At 45.5% G+C, this 24,299-nt stretch overlaps 1 protein-coding gene across 5 annotated transcripts in view; it reads right to left on the bottom strand.

Annotated features, from left to right (window-relative positions):
- The window catches only part of ARHGAP21 (Rho GTPase activating protein 21), a 442,217-nt gene that overhangs the window by 257,364 nt on the left and 160,554 nt on the right, over positions 1-24,299 (bottom strand). For all 5 annotated transcript variants that reach the window (XM_085631689.1, XM_085631687.1, XM_085631691.1 and 2 more), the window contains one exon: positions 6,425-6,449. In XM_085631689.1, the coding sequence (XP_085487815.1) occupies positions 6,425-6,449 (25 nt within the window). The remainder of the gene's footprint in view (positions 1-6,424; positions 6,450-24,299) is intronic.

Consider the following 24,299-nt stretch of genomic DNA (forward strand, 5'->3'; position numbering starts at 1 on the left):
CTCTCAAGCCCTTGTACTTCTGGATTTGTCCGCCGCATTCGACACGGTGGACCATGACATCCTTCTCCACCGTGTCAGGCAAGCAGGCATCCAGGGCTCCGCACTTAAGTGGGTTGAGTCCTTTCTGACTGGCAGAACTCAGGCCGTCCGCTTAGGCCCTTACACTGCAACCAAAACGCCCGTGGTCTGCGGAGTCCCTCAGGGCTCCTCCCTCTCACCGCTCTTGTTTAATTTATACCTCAGGCCCCTGATTCAATCCCTCCAGAAATGGGACGCAGTTGTCTACAACTACGCCGATGATCTTCAGATCATCTTCTCCCTTAATTTCCCTCACGACATCAAAACATTTCATTCCGTGATGATTCATATTCAATCCTGGATGAACCAGAATCAATTGAAGCTAAATCCCGGAAAAACTGAGCTTCTCCTCCCTGGACTCAGTCACATCCACTGGGGCCCACAGTTCTGGCCCTCGGAGCTTGGTCTCCCTCCAGCCCCGGTCAAATCAGTGAAGAGCCTGGGAGTGATTTTTGACTCCGAATTATCCCTTAAAAATCAAGTGGGTGCGGTCATTTCATCATGCATGTATCAGCTTCGGAAGATTCGTAAAGTTCGTCATCTACTTCCACCTGCCGCACTCACCCAAGTCGTCATTTCACTTGTGCTTTCCCGGCTGGACTTCTCGAACTCCCTCTATTATGGCCTCCCACAATCTCTGTTATATCGCCTTCAGATAGTTCAGAATCAAGCGGCCCGACTCATTCACAAAACCCCCAGATGGCAATCGGCCAAACCTTTACTTCATAAATTACACTGGCTACCAATAGGCCAGAGAGCAGCCTTTAAGGTGGCCTGCCTCACATTTAAAGCTCTCCATTGCCCCGGCCCCGCGTTCCTCAAATCCTTAATCATCCCTCATCACCCAATACGCAACCTTCGATCTGCTTATCGCCACCTACTTGTCACCCCCAAAACTAAAACAAAGAAATTCGGTGGTCGCCGCTTCTCTCACTTGGCTCCCAGTCTCTGGAACCCTCTTCCTCTTCTCATCAAATCCACTCCCTCCCTCTTGAACTTTAGGAAGTTATTAAAAACTCACCTCTTCCCTCTTTGAGTCTAACCTATGCGACTCTCGCCTTTTTCGTCCCTCACTCTCTCTGTCTTAACAGCGCCAGGAAGCCTTTGGTGTCAGCGCGCTTTACAAGTCACACTTAAGATAAGAGAAGATAAATATACCTTCCCTTACCATGGAAAACCACGGCTCGGCACGGCTCAGCTCAATACGGCTCCCCACGGCAGGTTCGGAAGGAATTAGAGTCCCCGCCTGACGCACTGACCAGCCGCTGTCATCCCTGCTCGCAGAGAATCCAGCTTCCAGTGTTCTGACTCCCTTCGCGGGGTGTTGGAGTTTGAGATTCGGAAAGAGATTCCCACCGCTCTCATTCTAAGGTATGGAGCTGACTAGAACCTAGAGGGACTCTTGGCATATAAACTTAGTATATACCATACTATAGAAAACAGCACCTACTTCTTACCTTGTACTACACTTAAGTTAGGTACACCGGGGTGGACTATTTAGAAGCATCAGACGAGTATTCACTTTTTAGCCTGTGTTATTTATGTTGGTATATATGAATATATGTCATAGCTAAAAGACAATGCTATTGCAGTATTATTTCTTCTTACTGCTTACGCTGTGCGTATTATATCTTGCTTACTGTCTAATGATTGTAACAGCTCATATCTCTTACACGAGAAACAAGACTGTTCAATAAATTCTTTTATTGAAACACCCGTCTACCTATTTCTGTGTAACTCTGAAGAAACTAAGCATGCACGAGTGACTGAGTGAAACTGTTATCTATTGTTTCCACGATTCTGAGACACGTTCCGATTCAAAGGGAAACAAAGTTGTCATATTTATGCGGTTGTCAGAAACTACTCCCTTCTTGTTTATTCGAGAAGTTTCTGGTGACCTCTGAGTTAGCTGGTAAACAAGTAATTAAGTTTAATGTACTCGATAGAGGCATACTGACCTTAGTTCTATGCAAAAACTATAGTGTATATTATTCCAATGCGCAGATCCTATAAGGGAAATAGGAACTACACTACAACCCTGAAGAGAGCTCCATTCTCAAGAGGCATAAGTCCGTATTTTAGTAGTGCTCTTGACCAGGACTACTCTGAGAGCTACACAATCAGGTAACAAAACAACAGCCAATAAGTGCCACCATGCTTGTTGCTCTTAACCTGGTGGTGATGTAGCCTGCATCCTGCATGCACTGCTCAAAGATTAGAAAAGTAATGATCCAGGATGTCAAGTCACAAACTGTGTGTTACTAGGTTTCTACTGCCAATGATTAATACCTCAGATGTATCAAAGTTTACTTTTAATGAATCGTGACCTATCTAATCCACTATAAATGAGAGAGAAGATTTCAAAGTAGATGAGGTGGTTCCTTATCTTAGTCAACACTGAGGAGGATATTTATGTTGTTAGCAATTGGGAACAATTAGTTTAGCCATAAAGAAGGACCTCTAGTGTTCTTTCTGAAATTAAGATGTTTGACCACTACAGAGCACCATTCTGGTTTCCTATAACAGCCAGGCCTGGACACAGCATCATATGATATGGTCCATTGTATTATATGCTACAGAGAGAATCCATCAAAACATCTGACAAAGCTCATCCTTGGGGTTAGTAGTACATATTCAGTGCTCCTTGTCAGGGTCGAATCCCTGGTTCGAGGAGGTGCAGCACTGTATGGTGTTACTTCCTAAACTGAGAAGCAGTACTCCTGGAACAACTCCCTCCATACATTTGTTAAACAAGCCAAACTGGATATTGTCGGTTATTGCTCAGAATCAGTAATGAGCTAAACAGTTTTATTTATCTAGAGTAGGGCCAGTTCACTTATCAGGAAGTTGTGAAATTAATCCAGGGGCAAAGGCAGAAGAAGTGCTGTCACCAGCAGCAGAATACAATACCAACTGAGCATTGAAGATCTGAACACTTAAGTAGACCTTCATCATCTCTGAAGCCAAGAAGGTAGGGAAAATATTTACCAACTGGGCCTCCGTTAATGCAGCAATATGATATTGCAGGACAGTTTGACAGACAGCTTTGCTGGGATACACCAATGTCCCGAATAATGAAATTGAAATCTCAAAATAAAGAGGCAGTCCCTATAGGCCAATGCAAAAGAAAAAAAATCTAAATGTATTTAGGCCAATGGTCATGGATACAATCGACATTGTACAGAGTACATGGCTGAGGAAGTTGTGACTAGAACCAAGCCAGAAACTAAATAAGATACTGAAGACTGTCAAAGTGCCAGAGCAGTTCAAATCCTAAATCCCAGAAAGCCTTCATATTTTGAGCCCAAAATCCCCAGAGGCCTTGGAGGGTGAGACAAGAGAGGAGTAGCAGACTGCCTCATACACTGGACCAAACATCCTCCTGAAACATATAAACTCTTCCTGAAAAAAGCGTGGCATCTCAGAGCACATGGGCATGGGTGATGCCAATCAGGTCATAACCTGCTACCCAGACTGCAGACTCCACAGCAACTTCCATTGGCAAAGACTTTGTAGCCAATGAAGAGAATATGTCTCTCATCTATTAGTGATTGGGATTTTATTAAAGAAAATTTGCAGGTGACTTAGTGGAGGGCTTGATAGTCAGTCATGTCCCTTTCTTGAGCCCTTTGTTCTTATGGTTGTTAATCCCACAGATTTGCTTGGCTCCTTTGATCCACGTAGTAACTTGCAAGAATTACCAGCTTAATGCTCTTCTGTGACACTCGTAAGCCCCTTTAAAAACCTATAATGGGCATCCCTTGAGATGGGCTCAGTTTACCACTGCGCAACAGCAACCTTAAAGCACACTCAACAAATTTGTTTGTGGAGGCGCCTTGGCAATAATGTCCACTGTTTGGCTATTTATGGCACCCCAGAGTAGGCAGAAATGTTTGGTTGGTTCTTAAAAAAATCTTGGCACATTTTCTCTCTCGGGCTGATGAAATATGTCAAGACAGATGTGGTGTCTTGATGCCTATGTAACCATCGGAACATGCACCAATTAGCTTAGGTTAAGTCAGAACTTCAGAGTGGGCCAGAAAGATTTGCCTGTCTGAACAACACAGGGAAACTTTATCACATTAACAAGTGAACCTCAGAAGAATCCCTAGAATGCTTGCAAAGAGACACCGAAGCATTGCACCAATCAGGAGGTCTTGACCAGGAAGTCTTGTCCACCCAAAGCAAGTGGTGCGCATTCTGGTGAAAATGTTTTTGTTCATTTATGCTGCTGCTTTGCAAAGTAATCTTGGAAATCGTACAATAGCTACCTTACCACCAGTCACCAGAGAATGCTATGCATCAGAACCAGATCTGAAAGAGTTGAACAGGAAAAGATCTCTGAAGAGGCACCTAAGCATGCCAGAGGGGATCTCTGAAACATAAATTACATTTGCATAAACCACATCTACCCCTGCCATGGACCAGGCAGTGACTGGTACTAGAAAGGACCTAGCAGGAATGAAACGCACAAAGTTAACAAAAAACCTGCTTAGTGGGACCTAAGGAAGTCCACAGAAACGCAAGACGTAGATGTGAACAGATGCCTGCTGTGCATGTATCTCCAAAAATACTGTTTTTATAATGGGGAAAAAAACACGTTTCAGACTTGAGACCTGTGATATTAGACTGTCCACATGAAGAAGGAAGGGACATCTGGCAAAAATATATTTCCCCTAAAAATCATGGCGAAAACCTACATTTTACTACGGTTCAATTACATCAAAATGTAGTTTGCCCTTTGATTTTGGTTCAAAAACGCAATAATGTGGTTTGCCCACTTTCTTTTACATGCTGCAGCATTCTGACATTTTCACAATATCATAGGTTTCGGAGGCGGGTACTGGACACATATGCCAATCACTTATATAGAGTGCCATGAATATTTTTAGGTAGCAAAGATGAGGATGGATCTGATGAGAGATAAATAAGCTTTGTAAGGATGCAAATAATTTATTTCAAAATGGAAACAAATTTGTACAAGACAACCACCTCTACTTTCCAATGTTGACTACAATTCCCTTCATAACCTCTTCCTAGTGACCAGAGCACTCAAGGCATTTGCACTACCACACATTTGACTATAGATAACCTGATGAAGACTGCATCAAAAAAAATTGCCACTTCAATTAAAGTATTGATACTCTTCTCAACATCTGCTTAACACCATGGTATGCAAATGAGCCAGCTGGCGTAAGGTGGAGATCAGGAAAGATTATCACTTATCATATTACCATAATTTGAAAGAGAACAGTTATCTCCCACCGAAGGAAAGTCAACCCCCTAGAACACAGTAAGAAGTCCAATACTACAACAAATGTTCCTTTAGTTAAAAAAAAATAGGGTAGGGTAGTTGGAAAATGTAGACTCCTGAAACAATAATAATGTGAACAGAACCAAAGGCTAGCTTTATAGGTGTGGGCAACAGAAGGAGAATCAATCAACAGTATAGCAAATAATGTATTGAGGCATACTCTGCAATCAAAAGCATGAGAGTGTTGATGACAAGTGCTGCAACATTTACTTCGAGAACACATCAATATCCTCTAGAAGCTTAGCATTATAATCTATATGGATACAATTAAGTCTGGCAGGTAGATATTTTGCCTGCTCTTGAACATTGCAAACACAAGGGGATGATGGACGGAGCGCTGAAACTTTTCAGTCACTCACCTCCAGTCACAGATCTGGGTTGAATCCATCATCATTCTTTAGCTCACTTCACCACCCCAGTTCAGACACAGCTATATGCAAATCAGTCTTGACCCTGTGCCTCATGGGAACAGCCCAGCCCGAACTGCCAAGCCAAGTCTTTCCTGAACCGTAAACAAGCATCCTGGGATGCTTTAGCATTGCCATGGCAACTAACAAAAACAGATACATGAAGGGGAGTGGTCAGTGACATTTGGGACACTTGTTCTCTTCAATAACAGCGGGACGTTCAATGGATCTGCAGAACTGTGGGTGCTTTTTTCTCCTGTTACTTTACTTCATTGAGGTGCATGACAACAGTAAGGCAGCAATCTTTATGCTAAACTGTAAAGTTCATACTCCGTGAAATTCTAATTTTTGTTAATAAAAAGAAAAAAAAAAGCTCTCTGGGTAAGGAGGTGGGGGTCCAATAGCAGTGGTGCCTACAACAAGCACCAAAGCACTGTCCTATCTGAAAGTAAGACATGCTCTTAATTAATTTATATAAAAACTTTTAAAACAAAATTTCTTGAAATGGCATCCTCAAAACATACTTAGCACTGATGTAGCTAGATTTTTCATTTCAGCTGTAGTTAGAAAATTACATATACAAAAATTTAGCAAGCTTAAATTCTTTTAGAAATGTATAACTTACCTGCTTTATTCCCGTTCTCTTCATCCTGCAAAGCAAAGGAAACTCAATGAATATGCTCTGGATCATTTTTTAAATACCTTTTACATGTACCCTTAAATGAATTAATCAAAAGCATATAAGATAAATAAAAATACTTCAAAGCAGTGCAGTGGAGCAAACAATTTAGTTTCGCACGTAAATAGTTAGAGAAAAACCTCAAAAGAATTCAGAAAAAACAGATTTAAAGGTGGAATGGCGCAAACTGAAAGTTACACATATTAACCACTCTGGGTCAGATTCCCCCCAAAAATGCAGAAAATTAAGGTGGATATCGCCACGTGGATGTAATTTTAACACTTTATGGAATTTACAAACGTTCACAGTAGCAAGCCTGTGAAACTAACTAGGTGCAGGTTTACAGTAGCAAGCCTGTAAAACTACACCAGCTGAAGGTTTCCAGGCTTTCTTCTGGGATGGTCATGTGATATTCCTAAGTTACTCCTACTCTTGCTGTGTGAAGTTCTCTCCTTAGTGGAGAGCACCACACCGAGTGCACAGGATCCCCCTGTGTAAAAGCACACTATTCGTTTTCTCTCCAAAAGGAAAATATTTTCCTCTGTGGCAAAACCCTTTTGCCGACATGGTCATCGATTCTAGCGGCGATCCACTCCCCTTCCCACCCTGGAAAAAGATTTACACCAGCTTTTGGCTGGAATTAAAATCCTACTATTTTTAAGGTGGAATGAGGGACATTTATGAATGCTGACTAACGCCCATGTTTGTGAGTGTTCACAAATTTACAAGGCTAACCACGCCTTGGGCTGCCAGTTTTCCTACCTGTTTACTGAGATGAACAGGTGTAGAGAACAACACACTGATAAAGTGCTCTATTTCTGCAGTGAATCCCTTTTTAGGTCTCGCCTGACCCAGCGCATGCGCTGGTCTGGCGAGACTTATTGAGAGGGCTCCAAAAAGTGCTACCAGGCCAGCATAGAGCTACAGTGCATGTGCGCGGGCGCTCGCGCAGCGCTTTACCGCGATTACTTTCACTTTCGCGGCCACTTTGCATAGCCAATAGGTCTTGCTTTTGGGACCTTATAAGTATTTAGTTATGCAACTGTTACATAGCTAAACACTTATAAGGTCCCAAAGGCGAGACCTACTGGCTATGCCAATGCTTGTTGAATTCCTGCAAAAGGGTTGAGTGTGGTCAAACCTGCCCTTTGTGAATAGGGCACAATATAAATGATCCCTGAATGTGACATGCATGTATCCTTTAATTGCAGACCTACATTGCTGTATCAAATAACACTTCTGGTACCACCTTTCCGGCACTTGGTTTCATTTGACAATCTGATATGTTCTGGGAGTTGCAATCACTAATTGCATCCAAGTATTCAACTGGACTGGCACACTGGAGACCAATCTTTGTAGCAAAATTGGAGATATTGTCTTATGACGAAATGGAGCTTGGTGGAAATGCCACTTGAAATGCATTAGAGTGCCAGTATTCCTCGAAGAGGAGAATGCAGTAAACAATAACACATCATCTCTACTTTCATGAATCTAAAACCAAAAACAGGCCCTTTATTTATGAACAAGAAACAATGATAAACCAATTACTGCCCAGTGAAACGAAACGGTTTAATGAGGCTGATTTCACGAAGAGAAAACGAAAATAAAAATCGGCATTACGCAAATCAGCATATAAAAGCATTTATTATAGCGGCGTAAACAAAAGTAAAAAGATATGGGACATACTAAACAAAGGAATGTCATCTTTATCCAGCTTGCTACTTCGGTTTTTTTATTTACTTAAAAAAAGGGCCTTGAAATAGCTAAAATTGTTAACCACGTGTGCGCTAAATTCTTTTACTTAATTACTTGCACTACAGAATCCTCTAAAAATATGTGCATATTTTACTAGGATTTCCCTGAGCAATTCAGGACTCATTAGATTGCAAGCCACTGCCAGCATTCATATCTTAGCACCTAAGCGAGTAAGTTACTTTTGACAATGCTCTTTTTGGTGGATAATCTACCTAACCGAAGAGTCCATGCCTTAGAATATCCCCCCAGGAGCCAGGCTGGATCCAAAGCACTTTGCAGCAGTCCTCTCGCGCGCGGATGGGAGGCCTCCTGCGGCCTCGCATGGACTCCACACAGCGTAAGAAGTGCTTGAGAAGAGACGAAAATAAGCACCAACCGTGTGCATGGATTTCAGGTTCTCGTCTTCTCAGTTTCCATTTCTCAGATGCAGACCGTGAACAATTGTTGGCAATAGCCTACTCAGTACGGCATTGGGCCATTTTTAGACATTAAAGAGAAGACACTTGAAAGAACATGGAGGCGAGAGGTTAGTGAGGAAGAACAAATGTTACTTACCTGTAAACTGTGGTTCTCCAGTATTGGTGTCTTTCATAGATTCACATGCTTGAATATTCCCCGTCGTCGAAGTGGGAGTCCCATGGTACATAACAAAGCAATGTAGTAACAACCCAAGCCCATTTGGCATAAAAGAAAGAAAAAACCATAGAGTTTTCACAGATAGACAACTTGTCACCTCTATAACATATCACTGTCATTATGTTCTAGGCCAAATCCAGCCAATCAGGCGTCCGCACCCTCTAGAACCCTCTCCCCAGAGACTCAGGCTCTCAGATTTTCGTAGCACAAGAGTGACATAAAGTCAAATACACAATAGAGCCTCTGAGGGGAGGTGGGTGGGTCGCATGTGAATCTATGAAAGACACCAATACTGGAGAACCACAGTTTACAGGTAAGTAACATTTGTTCTGCTCCAGTATTGGGGTGTCTTTCATAGATTCACATGCTTGAATAAGAGTAGTGAGCAGTGAAGCAGAATAATACAAGGTACATAAGAATCAAAACAACAGCATATACAGTGCAGAAGACTATATGCATATAAAAGCCATATATATATATATATATATCTACTATACATAATAAATAAAACTACCTTGTATGCAGGAGGAGGGAAGCATCAGAGGCTCACCTTATTTAAAAAGATTACGGAGGACTGCTTGTCCCACGGCTGTGTCCGTGTTGTCTGCAGCATCCAGACAGTAGTGTCTCGTAAAGGTGTGTCTGCTGGACCAAGTCGCCGCTCTACAGATGGATTGAAGAGGGACTCCAGCAAAAAGCGCAGTAGAAGAAGAAACCTTCCTTGTGGAGTGCGCTTTCACGGCAGCAGCGAGAGGTTTTCCTGCTTGTTGATGGAAAAAGGTAATAGCAGAGGATATCCAACGTGCTATAGATTGTTTGGTGACAGGATGACCTTGTCGCATGCGTCCGTAGGCGACAAAGAGTTGGTCATTTTTACGAATGGCAGCAGTTCTTTGAAGATAAAATTTAAGACATCTCTTGACATCCAAAGAATGAAGTGACTTTTCTGCAAAAGTTTGAGGATTAGGAAAAAACGTTTTTAAAACAACCGGCTGATCGAGGTGGAAATCAGATGGCACTTTAGGGATATAGGCCGGATTGGTGCGAAGCAGGACAGAGTCCTTAGTAAATTGAAGAAAAGGTGGGTTAATGGTAAATGCTTGCAAGTCACTGACCCGGCGTGAAGATGTAAGAGCTAGGAGAAGAGAAGTCTTCCATGTGACATGTTTGAGGCTGACCTTATGGATTGGCTCGAATGGTGATTTCATGAGCTGTGCCAATACAATGTTTAAATGCCACGGAGGAGGAGGCCGACGTATCGGAGGAAACATCCGAAAAAATCCTTTGAAAAACTGTTGCATTACTCTTGACGAGTAAAGGGAGTTAGAGCCATCTTGACGGAATCGTGAGATTGCCGCTAAAAAGACTTTAAGGGTAGCATATGAAAGGCCTGATTTTGCTAGATGCAAAAAGAAAGGTAAAAGTTGCTCTGGCTTGGAATGTATGGGATGAATTTTGGCATCACTGCACCATGAACAAAATCGTTTCCATTTGAGTTTATAAGTTTTTACAGTAGAAGGAGCTCTAGCCTTTGCTAAGACTTCTCTGCACTCCAAAGGGATGTCCAAATTCACAAATTCAAAGTACTCAGGTTCCAAGCCGCTAAGTGTAGAGACGCAGGATCGGGATGACAAATTTGACTGTGTTCCATGGTCAAAAGATTCGGAAGAGGACGAAGCATGATTGGTTCGCACTGAGACAGTAGCAGCAGCTCCGTGAACCATATTTGTCAAGGCCATCGGGGGGGGCTATTAGGATGAGCCGACAGGGTTCTTTCCTCATTTTCCGTAGAACCTTGGGGACTAGAGGAATTGGTGGAAAGGCGTAAGCATAAATTGTGGACCAGTTCATCAAAAAGGCATTCCCGCATGACTTTGGTTGGGGAAGCCAACTTGCGTAGAACTGGCATTTCCGGTTCAGATAGGTTGCAAAAAGATCCAGATTCAGGGGACCCCATAGCTGGAATATGTGCTCCAAAGTGGGTTGGTGCAATTCCCACTCGTGATTGGTCGTGGAGGATCTGCTTAGGGAATCCGCCAGAATGTTGGACGCTCCCGGAACATGTACTGCTGTGAGGGCAATGTGATGTTGAATCGCCCAATCCCAAATCTTTTGAGCCTGAAGGGACAACAGAACGGACCTCGTGCCTCCTTGCTTGTTGATATAGTGCATGCACGTTGTGTTGTCCGTCCGGATCAACACCGTGCTTCCGTGAATGATGGTTCTGAAAGCTTTTAAAGCCAGAAAGATGGCCAGTAATTCTACCAGGTTGATGTGTCTCGTCTTTTGATGAACAGACCACTTGCCCTTCACAGTTAGGCCTTGCAAGTGGTCGCCCCAACCCTCGAGAGATGAGTCGGTGGTGAGGGTAGATTGTGGAGTGTCCGCTAGAAAAGGACGCCCCGCGGAGACATGATCTTCGTGAGTCCACCACAAAAGAGCTCTTTTTAAGCAATGAGTGACACTGAGCAAGTCGTTGAAAGTGCCCGAGACCTGAGCCCATTGCTTGTCCAGTTCTTCTTGGACAGGTCTCATCTTCAGGCGGCAGAGAGGGACTAGAGGAATGCAGGACGACAACATCCCTAGGAAAGATTTCAACTGTCGGACAGAAACGAACTCTTTTAGATGGATAGAGGCCGCTAGATCGCGAAGACGTTGTCGTCGTTCGTGCGACACAAAAGCTTTCCCTAGAGTGGTATCCAGAATGGCTCCCAAGAACAATCTGTTCTGAGCTGGGTGCAACTGAGATTTTTCTAAGTTCAGTGTGAGGCCCAGAGACTGGAAAAGGGATCTGCAAAACAGAGTTTGTTTGGACGCTAGTTAGAAGGCAGTCGTCTAAGTAGGGAAAGATTTGAACTCCCTGAAGGAGAAGGTAAGCCGCCACCGGTGCAAGGACTTTTGTGAACACTTGGGGAGCAGAACGAAGGCCGAATGGCAGGACCTTGAATTGAAAATCTCGTCCGGCCACTCTGAATCTGAGGAATTTTCTGTGTCGTGGTAATATGGGAAGATGAAAATAGGCGTCTTGTAGATCTAGTGTTGTCATGAATTCTCCTTGAGAGAGAAAAGGAAGGACTTCTTGTAGGGACAACATACGGAAAGTTTGTGTCTTTATGTATTTGTTCAGGGCTCGCAAATCCAAAATGGGACGCCATTCTCCCGATTTCTTCTGTACAAGGAAGAACCTTGAGTAGAACCCCCTGCCCTTCTGTAGTTTTGACACCACTTCGATCGCGCCCTTTCTCAATAAAATGTTTAGCTGCTTCAGTAGCTCTTTCAAATGTGCAGGAGGAGGACCTCTTAGTGGAGTATTTGGAGGAATCTTTATAAATTCCAAAGCGTGTCCCCTGCGCACAATATCGAGAACCCATTGATCTGTGGTTATTTGCGACCATTTGGAGAAGAAGCGGGAGATTCGACCTCCAAGTTTTGGAGGAGTCCGTGACTCAGGGTAGCGAGAGTCATTGTTTCTTTGAGGAATCCTTTCCTCTGTAGGAAGATTTGCCTCTGTATTGTCTGTAGTTGGAAGAATTTTACTGCCGATAAGATTGCTGGTTTTGTGAGGAATAGCGGTTTTGTCCTTGCTTGTATTGGTTGGAATTACCACGAAAGGAAGAAGAGGAACCACGACCTCTTGCGCCTCGAAAAGGCTGTTTTTTTTAACTGTAAAGATCCTAGAGCACGAGCTGTGTCAGTGTCCTTCTTGATGGCTTGAAGGGCATCATCTATATGCTGGCCAAAAAGGGACTCGCCGTCGTAAGGCATGTCCAGGATTTTTGTTTGCACCTCTTGACGAAAGGACGTAGCCCGTAACCAGCGCCGACGCCGGAGGACCGCAGCACCAGCCAAAAGACGGAAGCCAGAAGAAGACACATCAATGGCGCAGTCTATGATTTCCGAAGAAATTCTTTCTCCTTCTTGGATAATCTTCAAAGCCTCTGACCTGGATGATTCAGGAATGAGATTAATCAGAGATGAAATGTCCGACCACATCTGGCGATCGTAGCGGCCCAAGATCACCAAAGAATTGGCCGCTCGAACCGTAGCTGCCGCCATAGTGGACATTTTTTTCCCTATACCATCCAGCCGTCGACCTTCCCGATCTGGAGGTGCCGACAAAGGAGATGAAGGGTTCCTAGATCGGCGTTGGGCTGCCTGAGTAATAATAGAATCAGGCTTTGTTTGTGAAGTCAAACAGGCTGGAGAATTTGGAGGAGCCTTGTATTTTCTGTCTATCCTAGGAAGGATGGCAGGAATCGAATTAGGAGTCTGCATCAATTTAAGGACCTCTTGCCATATAAAATCAATGATCGGAATGCAGCGGACCTGCTTTTGAGGTTGGTCCTTAAAGTCATATAAGAAACAATCCTCCTCTCTGGTTGTCATAGGGAGGTGAAATCTTTTCGCTGCTCTTTCCATGAGCAAATGAAAACCACCAATGTCAACTGGGGGAGAATCCAAAGGGGCTGGATCAGCGGGAGAAGGTGTTTGAATCTGATAGTTGTCCCAGTCAGAAAGGAGGGAAGCATCATCCAGCACACCTTCCTCCTTGTCAGCGTCATCATCTTGTTCCTCGACAATATCTTCCAGTGGGGTTGGAGGAACTCCAAGACATTGTTCTCTAGGTACTGATGTAGGTGTGACAACTGTTTCCCTAGGAAAAACAGGTTGTTGAGGTGTCTGCGGCGTTGGAGTGGTATGGCCAGACCGCGGAAAACGGCGATTATAATCATCCAGCATGTACTGTAAATTGGAAATCAGACTTAAAGGCAATTGTGCCATTTGAGGTTCCTGAACTGGACGTGTGTCATAAGATGAGAAATCATCTTGTTGTAAGTCTTCGTCATCATCATCCGAGTCCTGACATTTAATTAGAAGTTCTGAAGGACTGCGAGCAGCCCGAAATCTATCATCCTCGTCGTCTTCATTGTCAGAAGAAAACAGCACTTCAGGAGGCTGTACAGGTGTTTTAAGTGGCTGCAGGGTATCCAGAGACGAATGCCGTCGTTGAAGCAGAGAGGTTGAAGTCTCTAATGGTAGCAAATCCAGAGTTGGAGTCGTCGCCGTTGTTGCTGGCGGTGAAATTAGACGTTGAACAGCCGTCGACTACTAAGCCACCGTCGACGACGTAGTCACCGTCGACTACGAAGCCACCGCCGACGACGAAGCCACCGTCGACGAGGTCATCGTCGACGACAAAGCAACCGTCGACGACAGAACTACCGTCGACGGCAGAGCCACCGCCGACGAAGAGGCCACCCTCGTCGACGAAGCACCCGCCGACGACGAAGCTACCGTCGACGACGAACCACTCTTCGACGACGAAGCACCCGTCGACGACGTTTTCTTCTGCTTCTGCTTGATAGTCGTCGACGACGAAGTTAAGGGTAGCGTCGATGAAATGGGTCTCACCTTAACTGACACCAGCGTCGACGGTGAAGACGCCGACGACATGATCATGGTTGGCTTCATAGACATAGATGCCGAGGTCGTCGACGTAGATGCGACGATGGCAGCTCTTGTCTACGGAGGAAGCGTAGATGAGCGTCGACGAGAGAGGCAGTTTCTGAGGTAAAAACTGCGCAGATGGAGTCTTAGACGCCTGAGAATCCGATCTCGGGGGCGTCAATGAAACAGAGAGACTCCTGGGGGGGGGGGAAATCACCCCTCTTGAAGTAGAAGGCTGTGAAGAAATCTTTTCTCCATGCTGTTTCTTCATCACTTTAGGTCTAGGAGAAACCTTTTGAGAGTCACAGGACCTTTTCAGAGAGGGAGCAGTGTGGATGGAAGATACACTCTCCACATCAGAAACAGGATTTTCTGAAGTTTTTAACTTCTGTAGCCACAGAAGGAGACGCCCTTCTCTGTCCTTCTAAGTTTTTTGTGAGAAGGTTCTGCAAATTTTACAGTCTTTTACCTGATGTTCAGGATATAAACAATAAATGCATTTTTTGTGAGGATCTTCAGAATGAAGACTCAGTTTACCCCAGCTCCCACAAGGTCTGAAGAGGGACTTCTTAGTTGAAGACATCATAAACCCAATGTTCTGAGAAGTATGAGAAGAAAAAACTGAGCCAGCTCAGGGAGACTCCCTTCACACGACGTGCGGTAGAAAATCTGAGAGCCTGAGTCTCTGGGGAGAGGGTTCTAGAGGGTGCGGACGCCTGATTGGCTGGATTTGGCCTAGAACATAATGACAGTGATATGTTATAGAGGTGACAAGTTGTCTATCTGTGAAAACTCTATGGTTTTTTCTTTCTTTTATGCCAAATGGGCTTGGGTTGTTACTACATTGCTTTGTTATGTACCGTGGGACTCCCACTTCGACGACGGGGAATATTCAAGCATGTGAATCTATGAAAGACACCCCAATACTGGAGAAACTATGGTTAGTCAGAGTATCCCCAGAAAGAGCATTACCACGGTGAGTAACTTGCTCATCTGATAGATAACTTCGGACTGCAGATTCATCATCTTACAAGAGATCTGAAAGCAGCATGACCTCCCCAAGGTGGAGGGTCTGTGGTGTAGGGGCAGATCAAAATGTCTTGGAGAATGGAACGGGTAAACTGTCCTTCGCATGGGCCTGACTGTCAAGGGAGTAGTGCTTTGCAAACGTATGTGTGGACGACCATGATGCAGCACGGCAGATGGGCAACGCAGAGGTTGCGGCCTTAGCCCTGGTGGAACATGTTCTGAGACCATCCAGATGTTGCTTCTTAGCCAGTGTATAGCAGATCTTAATGTGGAGGACTATGCACTTCAACAGGGTCTGCTTGCGCACAGCCATGCCTTTGTTTTGATACAGAAACACCCACAAAAACCTTGTTCACTCGAAAGTCGTTGTTCCAATCAATGTAAAAACTTAAAGCCCTTGTGGAGTCCAACCAATGGAGCCTGTCCATCACTTTTGAGGGGTGAAGGGGAGCAGTGATTAACTGCCAAGATTAAAAAGGAGAGACAACTTTCAGCAAAAAAGGCAGCCCGAATCCTCAGAACTAATTTAACTGCAAAAAAGGTAGAGTAAGGCGAATGCACTGAAATTGCCTGCATGTCACTCTATCAGCAAGCTAACATAATTGTAATGAGGAAGACCATCTTTAAGGTCAGGAGACATCGCAAGCAACTATGCATAGGCTCAAGAGAGCATGCACACAAGAAACGTTAAGACTAAGCTAAGGCCCCACTGTAGCATCACAATGAATGCAAAAACATACATGCATAGCAATAAAACTCATCACAATCTATGATTTAATCAAGGACGGTTTAGTCCTAAAAATGTGGCAGGCTGAAACGGCAGGCAAATAACCTTTTTACAGTTCTCACTGCAGGACTTGTTTGGCTAAAGACAAAAACAAAATGGCATCAGACAGCTTCGACTGTAAGGGGTCAGTACCAAGGATACCACATCAGGTTACAAACTTGTCCCAGAACCCAGTACAGGTGGATTTTGTGGCAGAGTGTTTGAAAGCGAAAATGACATCCACCACTTCAGGCACTAAATGAGATGCCACTACTCAATCTCCACGCATGGAGTTTACGATGAGGAGTTTCTGATGGAGGACCCTGCCTGCAGTGGACAAGACAAGTCCTGCTGTGTGGTAGCCTAATCGGAGGACAGATGCTCATTTACAGGAGTTCTGGGTATCACACTCTCCTGGCCGATTCTAGGGCCACTAGAATGACTTGGGTCTTGTTCATGATCATCTTCAGAACTCAGGGTAAGAGAGTAGTGGCGTCAAGGCATAAAGAAGTTCCTTTCTATTCCAGCTGGAATGCATCTCATAACAATGCGGAAACCTCAGTATGCAATATGGTTGACAGCTTAATCTCGACGGTGGCAGAAAAAAAAAAACTAGAGCTCTCCTTAATGGTCAAAGACTACTTGCACAATCTCGGGATGTAAGTGCCACTCATGATCAGCTAGATAACATCTGCTCAGTTTATGCGTTCTGGAATTCAGGGACCCCACCTGTTCGTTGGCGACCAAGGAGATGTCCTGGTGCTTCAGCAACCTCCAGAGATGCAAAGCTTCCTGGCACAGGACCACATGGCACTGGGGTTACCCATGAGAACCTGCACCAGCCTCCCCCTGATGGACAGCAGAAAAGCCTTCAGAGCCAAACGAACAGAAGTACATCAATGTGGAGCCACCACACTACTCAAGACTGGAGATCCCCGATCACCACCCCCACAGGTGACCTTCCCCACAACCAACTATCGACGCAGCTGCTACCACTGTCAGCTCCGGATGGGGAAGGGAGAGCGGCCTGCTGCAGAACAGACTGCGATCATTCAGTCACCACTGCCGCTCATCCCTGGTCTCCTCTGAAATCTGGGCAGTGCTGGAAAGGCAGCCTTGATGCTGGGACCACTGGGGCTTTAAGTTCCACTGCAGGGCTCTTATGTGCCACCTGGAATAGTTGACAAGGAGGAAGCATGAGACTAAGGGCCTGATTAAGACTTAGGCAGTCTGGGAGCGGGCCACCATGCCAGCGCCAAGCTCCCAGACCACCAAAGTCGACCGCCGCCTGCCAGATTACGAGTTTCCTCATTGTCTGGTGGGCAGCATGGAGGTCAAATTACGGTGCCTATTGGAAAGATACCGCAATGGGAGTGCCTAAGGCTGTTGCTGCACAGCATGGACTGCACGTGCAGGAAAGGGGGTGCATACAGACAGGGGGATCCCTGGCAGTTGCTGGGGTCCCCTGGAGGTCCAACTGCAGTACTCGTAGTACGGCGGTCAGATCGCTGGTGCAGCTGTTCCCGACTGTCACTGCACCTCCACCGCAAGTTTGGCGGTCCACTCTTAATTGGGCACCAAGATGCCTCAGAGCAAGCCTCACCTGGATCTAGGATAGAGCTTGAAATATCAAAAGCATAACCTCCACCCTGTCCAGGATAGCACCAAAGAATGGAAGCATCTGTGACGGAATCAGGTGAGGTTTTGGCTCATTTATAGTCAATTCCAACGATATTAGGAGTTCAGCCGCTGACTGGGGTGGTCTATGGATAAGCAGCAACCGCAGTCATCACTTTAGTCAATACTCGAGACACGCTGATGAGGTTGAAACTGAGCACAGCAAACAAACTGCTCGTGGCCTACCTTGAACCACACTGCAGGATGGGCATTTTAAATGTGTCCTTCCACAGGAAGGCATTTAGGGGTTGGAGGTCCAAATTAGGCATGAGGCCTCTTTCTCGAGACGAGGAAATAGTGAAAGTAAAATCCATGCCTTCCTTAAAGTTCAGTACCTTCTCTAAGGCCCCCTTAGAGAGCAACAAACATACCTCCTGTGGCAGGATGGACAGAAACTCTTCCAGAATGGAAGAGTCTTTGCACAATGACACGCTTGACAAACAAGTTACTTGCCTCTGGAAACGCCTTTATTGGAAGAGACCATCTAACCGCAGATTCCTCAACTTGCGAATTTCCTCAGGCGCCGATACTGGATCTGGAAACATTTGCAGCAACTCCACTGTGCATTGATAGGTGGCATCATGCAGGTAGACATCGGGTTGATCCCGCCCCAGATTTGACATTAGGGCCGTTATATACGTAACTCCTCTGCAAGTTGATGTCAGTTTCTTTCTGATCTCTGTCCGCACAGACGGACATAGATCCACTGAAAACAGGATGTGGCAGTTTGCAGACTTCCAGATTAGGATCTTGTTAATGAGCTGCATGAGTCCATTTCACAGAAAGGGGAGGAGGGGATAGTGAGAAATCTGTAGTTCGATAAATCTGATCAGAAAAGGTGTTAAACTAGTTCTTCTGATAGAGACTTCTAACCACAGATTGCTCACCTTGAGAATAGATACCAAACCTGTAGCTCCCCAAGTAGAGGGTCTGTGGAATGGCGGAATGGCTCAGACCAGGAAATCCTGCAGGACCGATTGGGCGAAGTGCCCATCACACCAGACCTAGCAATCCAAGCAACAGTGCTTCTTGAACATGTGGAGGGATGTCCAGGCAACCTAGCATATGTTTAGAACTGGCACCCCGTGCACCAGCACCATAGTAGCTGCCTTCGGTCTGGTGGAAGGAGCAAGTAAACCTTCTTGGGGCTGCTTCTTGGCTAGCCCATAGCAGATCTTGATGCATAACACAATCGACTGGAAGATGGTTTTCTTTTGCACAGCTGTACACTTTTTTGCCCTGGAGAAACTGATAAGTTGGTCATTCTGTTAATATTCGCTGAACCAATAAACAAAAACCGAGCGCTCTCTTAAGGTCAAGGCGGTGTAATGTTGTTCCTCATGCAGGGGTGAGGTGGGCACAGAAAGCCAGCAAGGTGACTGATTGCCCTATGTGGAAGGACGTAATTACCTTGGGCCGGAATGCTGCTTTTGTCCAGGTGGCTGGTTTGTCAAGAAAAAACTAAGTGTATGGTGGTACCACGACCAACGCCTGAAGTTCACTCATTCAGGCTGATGTTATAGCAATGGGAAATGCAATCTTGATAGTTAGTATTAGGTATTTAAGAACCAAATAATGGTTCCACTACAATATTACAAAATATGATAGTGGGAACAAGTGGCTCAGTCTCTTGAAAAAACACTTTACAACTTGTGATTTGAAGAGGGATGGCTGATACGGTAAGCATAAGAAGGCCGGAAGATAAACTTCAAATGTAGTCATAGCAAGTTCTTGCTGGGCTAAAGACAAACAAAACAGAGACATCTGATAACTGTGCGTTCAGGAGTGGAATATGACTGCAGGAACAAACTTCTCCCAGCATGCAGCGTAAATTGATTTAGTAGATGGACGCCTGATTTGCAGGATCAGACTTACCACTTCAGATGGGAGATCAAAAACCCTTAACTGTTCCTGCTCAATCTCCATGCATAGACGTGCAGGTTGTGATGGTTCGGGTACAAAACTCGGCCCTGCTGCTGCGACCAGAGGAAGCCGAACCAGGGCATATGAGCTCATGGCCAAAAGTTCTGGGTACCACTCTAGGAGAGGTTGGGGTAGAAAGGTGTAGAGGCTTCCCGATGCCGAATGCGGTCAATAGGAGTCTTCAAGACAAAATTGCCTTGGGAACACCAGCATCAAATGTCTGGACACTGCGCATTCTTTGTGGAGGCGAATAGGTCAAGCCAGGATTCTTCCTATTGATGGAAGATGCCCTGTGCCACCTTTGAATGGAACCTCAATTTGTGATCCGCTAGACAGGGACAGCTAGGTTTGTCACCATGGCATTTAAAGATCTGCCTAGGTGTTTGGCAAACAGGGAGATGTCCTGGGCGTTCAGCCATTCTCAGAGATGTAGAGCCTCCTGGCACAGGATCCACAATTCTACACCGCCCTGTTTGTTTTAGTAGCACATGGCATTTGTGATTGTCTTGAAAACCTGTATCTGTTCCTCTCTGACAATCAGGAGGAATGCTTTCAGTGGCAAGTGAATCGCTCCAAACTCCAGCAGGTTTACATGAAGGCGAGCCTCCACAAGAGACCAGAGTTCTACCTCTCCCACATGACCTTCCCAGCCTAGCAAGGATGCATCTGTCAAGACTTAGTTCTGGGTGGGTAGTGGGAGGGAGTCTTCCACCGGTCTAACTGCGCATGAGCAGCCACCACTGCAAATCTTTTGTAGTCTCCTACGACACCTGTATGGACTCTGACAAGTCCTCTGGGTGTTGAGCTGACTGAGGTCTCAGATTCCTGCAGGCGTGATAAACAAGCAGGATGCAGGAGGCCACAAGGCTCAGAAGCCTGATAACCGCCCTGACTTGGATCCAGGTCAATGGTTGAAATATAGGGATCATATCTCAAATGTCCCAGACTCGATGAGGTGGAGGAAAGGCTCAGATGTGCACTGTATCCGAGATATCTTTGATGAAGGGGGTGCTGTTGTGAAAGAGTCATGTTTTTACTTTGACACGTTCATTGGCAAACCCAACGATACAACTGGTAGGCCATCATCTGGAGGTGGTTGACGACTATTTGAGGCAAGCCCGCCTTCAGTAGCCAGTTATCAAGATACAGGAAGACTGGTGTTCCCAACCCCCACAGATGGGTAGCACCCGTACACCCTGGTAAGGCCAAATGGGAGCAGGTACAAGTGAAAGTAATCCTGGCCTACCTGAAACCGCAGGTAATGTCTATGGGACTCAGAAAATATGTGTCCTGCAAGTACAGTGCAATGATCCAGTATCTTTGATCTAGGGCAGACAGAACTTGGGCCAGTGTGAGCATCTTGAACTTCTCCTTCAGGAGGGAGGAGTTCAGAGGGCTCAGACTGAGGATGGGACGAAGGACTCCAGCATTTTTTTGGCACCAGAAAGTAATTGGAGTAGCGACCGCTCCCGATCTCTGATGCTGGCATCCACTCCATTGCTCGCTTAGCCTAGAGAGTTTGAACTTCTTAACGAAGTATGGACAAGTGATCTTCTGGGAGGTGATATAGGGTGGGTGAGATGACAGGTGATAGGACAGAAAGGATAAAGAGTATTCATTTTGTACAATTTGAGCACCAATTAACTGGACGTGATGTACCTTCAGCCGAGAAGGTGAAAGAGGAGGCCTCCTACCAAGTGATCATGAGCCACCAAGGGCAAATTACAAATGGTTTTGCAGGGGAACGGGTGTGGGTACGGGTAGCTCGTTTACCAGGGAGATGGGGGGTTTGACGCTGTCGGTTTGATCCCCGGCCTCAAAAGGACTGGGAGGCCTGTTGTTGCAGAGGCTCTGCCTCTGCTAGTAGCCCCTACCGAAGTCTCGAAAGGGGCACTGCTACTGGGTGAACTGCCCAAGCAAAGCCCAGAGAGTGGGCAGTGGTGTTACTCTCCGCATATCTTTCAAGGGCTGAGTCTGCCTTCACTGCCTATGGCCTAGAGCAATCGAAGGGCATGTTCATGAGAATTGCCTGTGGAGCGACTTCAGACGTGATACCTAAGCACTATGATGGTACGGACTACACTTGCAAGACATTTGGTAGTGTTCAGACTCAATCTGTTTAAGTATTTCACACTTCCTGCCAGACCAAAATGAGCTCTTGCAAGGTTGAATGGAGTTCCTCTGTGATAGCTAGGAAGATACCCACCACTCTGTCCCATAACTCATGTGAATACCTGTCCAGAAGACACATTGTGTTGACGGAGCATAAGACGAGACAGGCAGAAAAGAAAATTTGTTTCACGAATGTTGGCATTTTGGATTCCTGTGGTACGGAAAGAATTGGGATTCAGGAAGTTGGTAGATGCCTGCAACTACTAAGCTCTCCGGAGTAGGGTGTTCCAGCATAATGTTCGGGTCTTCAGGAGCAGCCCTGTGATACTTCCCCAGTTGCACACTAAGTGGCAAGATCCTGGTTTTGCCCAGGTGCCCACCAGAACATTATTGAGGGCCTCAATAAAGAGGAGCAAACGTTTCTGGTTAGATTATGCAGGGTTGAGGACCACTGAGGGGACATTACATTTTGGCCTGTTGAGTCGGTAGAGTGAGGTCAAGTACCTCAGGCACTCTTCAGATTATTGTTAAACAGGAGGCAGGTTTCTCAGTATGCAAAGTGGGATTAGGGGAAGAAAGGCCAACATCTGGAGAGGTATTCCGAACACTGCTGTTGTAGGTTATCAAAAATGTTGCCATCATCATATTGGTTGTCATCATCATTGCCAACAATATCATACTGATAGGCAGTCTGGTTCAGAGTTGGCATATAATGTCTTAAGTTTGGTTGGTGAGGCTTGGGTCTCTGGGTCTATTAAAACTGGAGGCTTAGGACTGTGAGTCCAATAAAACTATCTGCTTTGTTTCCGGCATTGCGGATGTAGATATTGTCATCAACACTTAAGCCTGCAGCGTTTGTAATAGTACGAAAGGTGGCGTTGAGCGTGGTGCTGATGGTGGACTTGTGTTTGGTGCCAGGGCCGAACTCAGCAGGGCAGAAGCAGAGAAAGGTGTCGGCCTCTAAACAAGGACAAGGGGCACAATCTGCGTCAGGGATGTTTCCGCCAACGGTAAACCAACTGGAGGCCCACGCAGGTCCATGGGCGCCAGAAGGCACTCCAGAGGGTTCTTGTGTTGCACCGAAAATTTGAGCCACCATGACTACCTTTAGCTGCTGAAATTATTGCTGTGTCGCTGGCCGTTCCAGTTACAGTGGAAACAGGACTAAAGTTGAAATCAGTTCCCTGGTGGGAGAATGACACTGAAGCCTAGAGGTGCCTGGAGCATCTCATGAGTCCGAATGGTGGGAGTAGCGAGATGCAGGAGACCCATGCTTGGAATTTTTATGGGTATTCTTTGACTTAACTGAGCCCAGTGACCTAGATGACTAACGGTCAGGAGAGCGGACTTGGGAGCAAGAGCATGTGTGCGCTCTGGACTAGGGCCACTGCGTTGCGACCCGACAGTGAGCATTTTTCGATCTATGGAGTTTTGCAACAGTAAGTTTTGCCTCGTGGTCGCGGATGGCCTTCTTGCTCATCTTTGAGAAGCACAGACACAACAGAGAGTTGTGTTTACAATCGAAGTACCATAGACTGGAGTTGTGGGTGTCTGTAACCAACATCTGCAGGTTACAGTCACAAGGTTTAAACCCTGTAGTTTTAGGGGGTGAGCTGGTCTGCACACTGTAGAATATTGGAGGGAAACAATAAGTCAGAAGTGACAGTATTCATGAAGCTCCGGATCCGCATCAGCAGGCATGGAAAGAAAGGAACTGATGTAAGCACGCAGAGGTATTGCATGTATATTGGCCCTGACTTTACACCAGGTAGGGATGGTCCAGACACAGAGCCGCACACCACCACCTGACACACGAAGGAATTGCTACAAACGTTTTCAGATCCAGTCTGCCCCTAGGGAAATTCACAAGGTGAGAAATCTGTGGTTAGAAGTCTCTATCAGAGGTATGACATAATATCCAGGATGTTACAGAGTGACAGCTTTTGTTGGAATGAAGGATAATTGATAAGCAGGAGGAGATGCAGGCTGATGATGCAGCATGCCACCAAGTACAGAGGAATGCACTGGATTTATGTTGCTGAACATTGTCTTGCATACATTTATAGCTGCCCTAGTGAAGTCTGAAATTCTAGCTTTAACAGGAAATAAAAGTCTCCTTGGTGAAATTTAATTTATGTTTGAGAGGCCAACCTGTATCCCTTTAGTAAAACTAATTGCTTTCACCTCATATGATTGATCCTGTTTAACAAAATCTTAAAATAAAGCACCAAGACCTTTAGGCAATCACTTTCAGGCATTTCCCAAACTCCAAAAAGTATTCAAATGTATATTCTCTCTGTAAAACACAAAGAAGTGGAAAAGGCCAATGTTAACAGCTCATCTACAGAAGCCCCTTTATTTATTTTCCTTTTGATTCAAAGTCTGGTCCAGATAGCTCTACTGCTGAAACAAAACGTTGGAGATTGTGGTACTCAAGTCTGTAGGGTCTCTCCAGTTACCCGCAAATGGGTACTA

The sequence above is a fragment of the Triturus cristatus genome, chromosome 10 (assembly GCF_964204655.1).
Source record: "Triturus cristatus chromosome 10, aTriCri1.1, whole genome shotgun sequence".
NCBI lineage: Eukaryota > Metazoa > Chordata > Amphibia > Caudata > Salamandridae > Triturus > Triturus cristatus.